The sequence below is a fragment of the Nematolebias whitei genome, chromosome 11 (genome assembly GCF_014905685.2).
Source record: "Nematolebias whitei isolate Nwh7 chromosome 11, NemWhi1, whole genome shotgun sequence".
Classification (NCBI taxonomy): Eukaryota; Metazoa; Chordata; class Actinopteri; order Cyprinodontiformes; family Rivulidae; genus Nematolebias; species Nematolebias whitei.
The window spans coordinates 40,291,036-40,301,140 of NC_056508.1; the positions used below are offsets into that span (position 1 = coordinate 40,291,036).

Here is a 10,105-nt window from a genome sequence, read left to right on the forward strand (position 1 = left end):
CCTTCCCTCTCGTTTTTACTCAAACAGTCTAGGTTTTTTTTTTCCACACATCTAATTCTCCATCCCACTCATCCCCCCCATTTTCTTGAATCCCAACTTATCTGTATTTATACTATTTACAGAAGCAGCAGTCTAATCGTTGTGAAAACTCACCCACCCGGCAGCCGCATTCACCCCAACCCTACAAGAACCCCCCCCCCATGCCCACCCAATAGAGAAAAATAAAAACACCTGTATCGCCTCCCACCCGCTCCATACGCTGCCCAAATCGTACCCTGTTCTAAGAGAGCATGCCAAGTTGAACAATAAACACCGAAAATGTCTCTATACAGAAAAACACACCTTTAAAAATGCTTTTCCTCTTCTTCCCACAATGGTGGACATAGACTCAAGATTTCAGTGGCAACACATAATCTTGTTCCATTTAAGACTTTTTTTAAGTGCAGACAGAGACAGGGTTCACCCCTGTCCAATGGGGTGAAAGGGGGGGCACATTATAAACAAAGGGAGGGCAGTTTTCCAGGTCTCTGAGGCAACATTTGGCCACGGGGAAGTTTGGCACGAAGGGGCTGTGGTGTGTTGAAGGAGTTTCAAGGAAAGGAGGAGGACTACTTTTTCTTTCTTGATTTTAGAGTCAGAGGTGTCGGGGACTGGGGTGGCCGTTGTGGTAGAGCTTCTGCTTGATGTGGACCATGTTTCCGCTGGAGTCTTCGAGCTGCCTGAGCTGGGCTCGACGACGGAGTTCTCGAAGGTTGCAGAACTGGGGCAACCATGACCAGGATGGAGTATCTGCGGGAGGAAGACAAGGGAGATGGTTTGATATGTTTCTTTCAATTTCTCCCTGTTTTTTAAATACTTTAAACTAAGGGAATCAGGTCCAAGTTAAACTATTTCTCCAAACTGAGGGCATTCAAAGAGCTATGTGCGACAAGTAAGATGTTTTTGTTCATAAACCTTTCTCTAGAACCCCACTTTAAGAGATTTGAAATGTCACTTTTAGAGGTGTAAGGTAGGTCTGTTGCGATAAACAATAAATCAATTACCGGTAATCGCATGATAAATTAAAAATTATAAACCTCATTTTCATTTATCGGCTTTATTGTTTCTTCGTGTCTCTCTTTCTACTGAAGACCCCTCCCTTTCTATTTTCTCTTTAAAATCTGTTTAAACCGTCCAAAATTGTGTTTTTGGATCGTTAAAATCCGCTAAGCTGAGAAGCTAAGCTGCGAGCTAAGCCAACAGGCTGACCTTGGGAATAAACATCCGTCTTGTCGAGCTCTAAAATTCATAGTTGAATCCCGTGCCTTCATGTAAACAGTTGTTTTTCTCAGCAAAAAGAAACTGAGAACTTGTTTACTGATTTTTTTTTTTTTATTAAAAGCTCTGTGTGAAAAATACTATGCTAAAGAGCTCAAACCACACCGAGCGTCCGTCGTCGTTTTGAGAACTGAAAAAAAGGAAAGAGACAGCCCATGTCACATCAAGGGGCCTCTCTCTCATTTTTCTTAAAGAGACACACTGCTTGCTCCCTCACTATCCATCCTTCGGTTCAGTCTTATACTGCCATCCGGTGGTCCAAAAAAGGTACTACAATCAAAACAAATTAACCAACATTTCTTCTTAAATTTTACAATAATTGCTAATTATTGTCAAATTTCAAACAATATTATCGTTTATTGCAATAATTTCTGAGACAATTAATTGCCCAGCAAAATTTGTTATCGTGACAGGCCTAATGCCAGCTGTTGCTGATTTAAACAAATAAACCGTCAGAGAGGTTGTGGTTGACTCACAAACCGTACAGGGGTGGCTTAATCACATTTATTATGTATCTTTGGAGAATAGTCAGACCCACAGAGTTACAAGTACAGAACTTATTTATGCCTTGTCCTGTCTGAGTTCTGACCCATTCTAACTGAAACAAAAAGTCAGTGGTTTTGTAGGAATGTCCTGATTGCAGCTTAATTCTCTACCATCAGAATAGAGCAAAATAACTACAGATGGAAAACCCAGCAGGTTTTTATGAGTGTGTAGTGCAGAGCTATTCAACTGAACTGATCAGGGGGCCACAGTTACTGTAAGCCAGCAGCTCAGGGGCCAAACATCCAGGAATTAAAGTAATTATATAAATAAAGTTAAAGTCATTATGTAAATAAACCAAGTGTTACAATGATCTGTTTATAATTTTGTTATTTTGCTGCATTGAATTATAAATGCAATAAACAGAACCCAACAGTGTCATTCAAAGAAAATTACATTTCAAGGTTTATTTCCTTACAATAACAGTCGTGATATTCTGTGAAACGATATTAAAAACAAAATGACACACTGTGCCTCCTACTGAACACAGATATTATTCTGACATCTCTGACATGACAAATCTTTATGTTTTTCAAAATTTAAAAAAATGGTTTTGATGTTCTCTGAGGCGCAGGTGCTGCAGTTTGTAGAGCTGGTGCCTCTCAGCGAGAAGGTCGCCCGATTGAACAAAGATAACGGATAGATGTTCCCTGGATGACAGACATGTTTCTGTTCCAGGTGGGTCCATTAAGAACCAGTTCTGCACAGACCAGAACTTCCTCAAACGTAAATCACAGGTGAAGCGTCCACGTCCCGCTCAGGAGTGAGCTTTGAGCAGAACCAAAAGAGGAGGAGCAGAACTCAGCTGGGCTGAAGGTGAGCACCATGTGTGTCGAACGACTCCTTCGTGTCGTTAACCAAAATGAATTAACTCATTTAATCCATCCTATTTGTGGTTAACTATTTTATTTAGAATAACTACAAAGCTGCTGTGCGTCCTCATCAAGATTCCTCCATCTTTGTTGTTGTTTGATCTGTGGGTGATCACACGCTGATATGATCAGTTTATCAGAACTCCTCATACAACAGGAGAGAGAAAGAGCGTGCAGCCTTTTGACTCGTGTTGCTGCTACAATAATTTAATTCTTATAATTAAACATTATAAATACAAAAACGCAGGTATTTGTAGGCCACCGATCAAAGCAAAGATGTGCGCCTCTATTTAACTTTATTTTATTTTACCCCAAACTCGCCACGTTCTCTCTCTGAGTCCCAGAGAGACTGTGTGAGCTGCAAAGCATGCTGGGTAGCCTTGTGTAAATTATCTGTGCAACGTTATACTCATGGCATTATACTCGCTGAAGAATGAAGTTTCAGGGTGAGGTTTCAGGGTGAGGCCTGGTCTGGCATTGTGTCGTGTCCAAGCTTTCAGGGAGGGGGGTTCTGCTTAAAGAGTCTGTACGCTCGTGATAAGGTTGAACTATAATATGGACAGAACGGGGTTTCCTTGCTGTTATATTTGGCTTTTCAAATTGTTAAAAGCGCTCACATGGATTTTTTTTTTTCTGATTGTTTTTCTTTTCTTTTTATTAATGAGCTCATCGGCGAGCCAGACTTGAGTTACGGCCCGCGGGCCGCCAGTTGATTTGCCCTGGTGTAGTGCATAATATGACGAGAACAATGGCGGAGCGTAGATCCTGGCAGGTTATAAACTGGGGCCGGCGAGGCGAACCACAGAGACAGCATGGAGAAGGAAGGAGGAGAGAGCCCCCAACAGCAGGTCCAGGAGCAAATGGCTGTGCTCCGAGATGAGCATAGGATGCATGAGGATGGGGGGAGGAGGAGGGGGAGGTGCTGGTCGGAGGTGAAGAGGAAGGGAGTGAGTTATTTATAGCTGTGAATGGGTGTGCTGTCCACAAGGACTGCTCTGAAGGGTATCCAAAGGAAAGGGGGCAACAAAGGCAGGTTTCTCTCATTTTTAGAAAAGGAAAGCAATAAATGAAAATGTTATGCAGAAAGATGAAGAGGGGAACGCCAAGGCATCGTTTCCCACAATCGGAGTGGTTTTCCCCTCTCCTGGAGTCTTTTGCAGAAGAGCAACTGCATCAGATATTTAATGCAAATTGGTAATAAGGCTAAAAAAAAAAAATTTTAAAAACGCAGGAGGAGGCATTGTAAAGGAAATGGCCAGGAGTAGATTCAATAAATGGGGAGGGAGGCTAAGAGGGAGGAGTCATGGATGAAATTAGGAGGAAGAACTAAAACGTGCGGCGGAAATCAATGTGCATTTCAATGCACCGTGTGCGTTTCTTACTCGCCATTCCAGCTGTCTCCTGTTCTATTTTTAGCAGTACAGAGTGTGTATGTGTGTAAATGGGGGTGGAGATGTGACAGCATCTCCATCCTACTTCTGCACACGCACATGCACACGTACAAGCACACACGGCTCCGTCTCCCTCACCTTCACTCCTCGTCTCACAGAAGCTGAATGTGTCTGACCCGACAGCAACACGCATAAAGAAATGAGGGGTTTTCCTTCACGACAAAGGGAAAAGTATTTTTATCTTCTAATGAATAAACATGTTTCTGTTCTTGTGTGATGTGCTGGAGTGTCTCCTCGGTGCTGCAACAGTTTACGGCCTTGCAATCCTTGAAAGAATGCACATCGCCTGCCACCTTTCAGGCGAGTTTTAAACTGAGATCCTCTTATGTTTAGAAAGGACCAAGTTATAGCTGTTTTAGTCAAACCTTCTAAACAGGTTATGCACAATCTTGAGAAATTTGGGAGATCCGTGTTAGTCCTCGGACTGTTGGTTGCCAAAGGTGCTCGATCTGTAAAATTCATGGAGTTATTACCATTTTGTGTTAACTGATTAAATTGGGTTGACTCCAAAAGTTAACCAGTTGCAGATGTTTATCCATTAATTACTTTCTGATGGTTTCATTCAATTTTATCCACCGGGATGAGAGATATTTTGTTAACGCTGCAGAAAAAATAAACGCTATCACCACTTGTTCACTGACGCAAATCTGAACAATTTAAATGATGTGTTTAAGTGTCATTCTTTGGTCTGATCCTTCCACATTTGCCCGAGGAGCTTTTTCCACAGCAGACCCAGTATCCAGGTCACACTTCAGCTACTTTGTTCTTAAAGCTGAAAATCCAGGCCAACTCCACATAACAGGCGTTCCTCAGGACTGTAAATCGGGCCAGCACAATCTTCCAGGCTGAGGTTTCAGAATATTTACCACCTGCCGCTGTTCGTTTGTGTGTAGTATTAGCAAAATATCTCTTGAAACATTGGATAGAAGTTAGTGAAACTCTCAGAAAGTGATCAGTGAATGTTGAACCTCTACTCAAGAAGATCTGGGCTCAGTTTAAGATGTCAGCCACAGATAACTGACTTAAGCTAAAACAAAGATGGCTACAATTCTGTCGGTGTTGTAGATTTTGAGCCAAACTGTGTTGAAGTGGCCCCTAAATTTTAACTCGGCACCTCTGAAAAGTAAAGAAACCATAATTAGGATTTTGTAAGGAAATTCTATTCTCGAACCTTAATAATTAAATAAAGGTTGAACGAAAAAAAAACATTGGATTCACCAAAATATTGAATAAATATGGAATAAATGACACTTTTTAATGGACCAGTAAAATCCATGATTTTTTTTGCACTAATTTGATCCTTGACGCCGCCTGTCAATCAATCCAGTAGGCTCGTCAGTAACTGACCAATCGGCGATCTCAATTTGTCTTGAAGTGAACGCCCCAGGAGCTGCACCCCCTTTTCTTCCAACAACGTTGTCGGGGTTTTGCATTACGAACGCTTTGCGGTCAGATGGATTTCGTGACAAATCATCAGAAAAAAATGGTTAAACGTTGTCAGTGGGGAACATGTCATTCATACACGTGACCCCTGAGTGTTTAGAGGATGTAATACAGTTTATTCCATTTCCAAAACCTAAACGGAGTCTGGAAAAATGTAAAAGATGGATAAAGGCCGGCGGCCGACCTCATGATCAGCTGAATACGACAGTTATAAACAGGAAGTACCACATGTTCATCTGTATGAAGGTAACTGCAAGTATCTTGATGCATGCGCAATAATCCAAGTAGAAAAATCTAAAAAAGCAGTTACAGTAAATCCTGCATTTTCTGTCATAATTACTTTGTATGCTTACTGGTTAAATTAAAGGCTAATGCTTAAAGCTAGAACCTGGATTAATGAGCATGAACTTTGGTGTTTTGAACCACTTGGACATGATTGTCGATGAGGGAGAGGACGTGTCCCAGAGGCCATCTTAAGATCAGCAAACTGGATTTTTCCTTTTTGGAGTACGCTGTTGGTGGAGAATCAGTTTTGTTTGGTGGTTCCACAGACTGAAGAAGTCCGATGGATGACGGATGAAACGTCTCAGCACAAAAAAAGAAATTGTCCAGATGACCTGACTGAACATTGTTGGATTTTATACCTGGATTATTGAGCATGGACTTTGGTCTAGTTGTGTCTTGTTTTGCGTGTTTTGTATAGATATATGTTGCAACTTCTGGTTTCTTAAATTTAGTCTTTGCTATGATCCTTTAAAACTCCTATTTGTGACTGACTTCCTGTCTACAGCCAAACCACCCTGAATATACCTGGTCTCATCACATCTCAGAAGTCAAGCACGTTCAGGTCTGGTTAGTACTCGGATGGGAGACTGCCTGGGAATATTTGCACTTCTCACAAACCACACCATGGAGTGCATTGTTCAAGCCAAGAGCCATTGTCAGTACTGGGGGCTAAGCACCCCCTAAAGTTCAGATCCTATTATCGCCCCTGCGGTAGTATCTGAGAGTCATATTCAGCACATGCTCTGAGTGCTATCATATCTCTGCTTTTCCACTTGATCTTGACGGGGCGGGAAAATCCTGAGAAATAGCCACAACGGCCGTGAGAAACTAAACCCATTGTAATCCAGGATGCTAAATCTGAGATTATTAAGGAGATTCTCTCCACTGTTGAGCAGCAAGGGCTGTGAGACGTTTCAAATCTGCATCTAACGGCTTCTCAGACTTTTTAAGCCCTTGCTCGTTTCCCCCCTGAAAACCATGCGCGGCACAGCAGAATATGTGGCGCTGCTGAACTACGGACCACATGTTCTGTCTCATTAAATCCTCTGCATTCCACCTCTCTCGCTAAAACAACGCGCATCCTTCATCTGTCAGATGGAGATGGGAAGAGAAATGACACGTATATTTCAGAGAGGGGATGCTGACAGAAAACAGGAAATTAAGAAGCAGCTATCACACTCCCCAAACTCCCCCCACCGCTGCCAGCATCTTCCCTCCAGCTGGATTTAAACACACAGCGTGTGGAAATGAGGCATTCACTGCAGCATATCAGATGGTGAGAGAGAAACATCTCAATCTGTGTGATCTGAGCCTGATTTGAAGCTGCACCAAACCTGAACTCATACATGTCCAACAGCAAACCCTTGTTTTTCTGTCTAAACTGTACCATCAGAGTACTTGTACGCAGGTCCAATGACTGCTCGAGATGGACTCCAGCTTCACACAACTCTGAACAGGATCAGTATGATGACACAATACTTTTAAATTAGTTTTTTTTATTTTACATATATTAGCTTTGTGTACCCATTTCTGAAGTTTTAGCCTTTTTGAAAAATCTGAGAGGAGACAAAAACTGCAAATTGGTTGAACTGGCTCAAAGTCTTTTCTGTAAATCCAATAGATGGTTTTAACGGTCACTGTTCAGTCAAAGCAATGTAAATATATATTTCAAATCCTGTTGTTACAATTCAGCTGTGCTAAACTTTTAACTAGTTATAATTTAAATTACAGGCTGCCATATTTCTGATCTGTGCCAGTAAATGGTCTTTTCTGTTGATGTGTCAGTGGCACAACCAGGAAATCACATCTGACTATGGCAAGATAAATAATACAGACAAATAAATTATATAACTTGTCTTGGCTGAATTATTTGGAAAACTGCCTCTTAATAGACTAACATGGCTTTATTCAACATCATACCAGCTGCCTTGGACACCATCATGTTTCCATTTAAAAATGTTTCTCGACTTTTCCATTGTAATGATCACTGTATGACACATACAATATGTCCATTTCTGTTGTTTTAAGGATTTTGGTGAATTAATTTAAACCAATCCAGGGAAGCAAAAATATGCACATAAACAACAAACAAACTCATTTAGTGCTTAATTTTTAGGTGTTTGGTCTTCTATAATGCTTCTCTATCGCACTGTGACTATAGAAGGAAATTAAATTAGACCAAATTAATTTTAGAGAAGAAACAAATACAAAAATATTCAACTTTCTAAAGAAAACCCATGTTCAGTATGAATGAGTTGTCCAGCCTCAAAAGGCTTTTTTCTAAATGTACTTATATCCAAACAATACGAGATTAACTAGAGAAATTGAATTTCCTGTGAAAATGCAGTGTCAATGCTTACTGCTGAAGAACTTGCTGAAAAACAGCTGAAATTAGCAAACAAACATGTTGAATTTTAGTTGACAAGGAAGAAGCCTAAATTAGCAGAAGAAAGCAGAAAGAACACATATTTTCTGAATTAGGTTTAAATAATTAGAAATGAGCACAGAAATTATGAAATTAGCTATAAAAAGCTGAAATTAGCCAAAATAAAAAGGTCTGAAGATAAGCTGAAAATACAGAAAGAAGCTTAAACTACCAGAAGGAAGTGCAGAGCTGAAATGAGCTAAAGAATGTTGAATTAGCTGAAAAAGCTAAACAGCATAAAACAGCTAAATAGTACCTGAAATAACTAAAACTTGCAGAAATAAGCTGAAAGGAGCATAACAAGCTGAAATTAGTAGAAATAAGTTAATTAGGCTGAAAGTAGCAGAAGTTACCAGAAAAAAACTTGAATTTATCTGAAAACAGCTGAAATTAGCTAAAAATGCTCAAAGGGTAGCTGAAACAGTAGAAAAAGCTTAAATTAGCCGAAGAACGCAGAAAGAACACGTTTGGCCATTTAAGCTGAAGGAAGCAAAATTGATAACAAAAAAGTGAAATGTATCTGAAAAAAGCTGAAATTAGCAAAAAGGCAGCTGAAAAGTAACTAAAAAGGCAGAAAGAAACCTACATTACCAGAAGGAAGTGGAGAGAGCACATTTTTGCTGAACCAGGCTGAAAAAGTGGAAATGAGAGGGAAAAAAAGTGGAATTAGCTGAAAAAGCGAAAATTAGCTTAAAACAGCTAAATAGTAGCTGAAATAGCAGAAAAAGCTCTAACTTGTAGAAATGAGCTGAAAGGAGCATAACGAGCAAGAAGAATTTCGAAGAAGCACAAAAATGTAGTTGGTAGAAATAATCTAAAAGGATTTTAAAAAGAGCTAATATTAGCTGAAAGCAGCTGAAAAAAGTTTAAATTTACACAAGGAAGCTGAAAGAAGCTAAACAAAATGTGAAAGGAGCAGTAAAAGGTTGTAAACATATCTAAAGATTTGAAGGATATAACATGAGCTCAATTTATTTTCTATGAGGAAAAAAAATTGCAGAAAAGGCAAAATATTTCAAAAAGCTAAAGTTGCACCAAACCCAAAAGTCCTAGCACCCTTCTCCTGAAAGAGCTGAAAGTTTTGATATTTGATTTGTTGAAATAGCACCAACTGTGGAACGAGGAAGATGTCGAATAACGTACAGAAGAAAAATGGATCACAATAGAGTGAATGCTTCATGAACATTCACACAATGAAAGATGTAGCGATCTGGTATTTTTGTTTGATAATTATTAGGGAATTAATTTGTTTCCCAAGAAGCTACAGCAGGTTTTTTTTGTACCAGCTCAGAAATACATTATGCTCCTGCTGTTTTAATATGAGCATTTGTCTTCATTTAATGTCTGTCAAAAGTCTCAATATTCACATAACTGCGGCATTATGAATAAATATGGCAGCTGCCAGGTTTGTTCTTGTAGCTTCTGAACTCATTTACATCATGTTGGTGACCAATAAACAACACGGCACACGAACGGCTGTGTACCAGTTTGACGTGTCAAAAAGCAGCATTTTGTGCTGGTATTTTCATACAACACGTTTGTTTTTCTGTTATGAAGGAGAAAGTTTTTTGAAAAGGAAACTTTTAATAAGAATAAAATTCTTTGTCCTTTTTAGTCACTTGTGTTGGACTTTAAAAGTCTAACCATAATGTAAATGCATTTTTTACTAGTGTCGTGAAAATGTCCCGCCATCTGTCAATCAATCCAGTAGGCATGTCAGCAACTGACCAGTCAGCGACTGACCAGTCAGCGACTGACCAGTCAGCGAC

General features: G+C 39.9%; 1 protein-coding gene across 2 annotated transcripts in view; it reads right to left on the minus strand.

Annotated features, from left to right (window-relative positions):
* Positions 1 to 254: 254 nt before the first annotated feature.
* The window catches only part of tmem240a (transmembrane protein 240a), a 19,348-nt gene continuing 9,497 nt past the window's right edge, over positions 255 to 10,105 (minus strand). For both annotated transcript variants that reach the window (XM_037684356.1, XM_037684355.1), the window contains exon 4: positions 255 to 789. In XM_037684356.1, the coding sequence (XP_037540284.1) occupies positions 635 to 789 (155 nt within the window). In that variant the 3' untranslated portion in view covers positions 255 to 634. The remainder of the gene's footprint in view (positions 790 to 10,105) is intronic.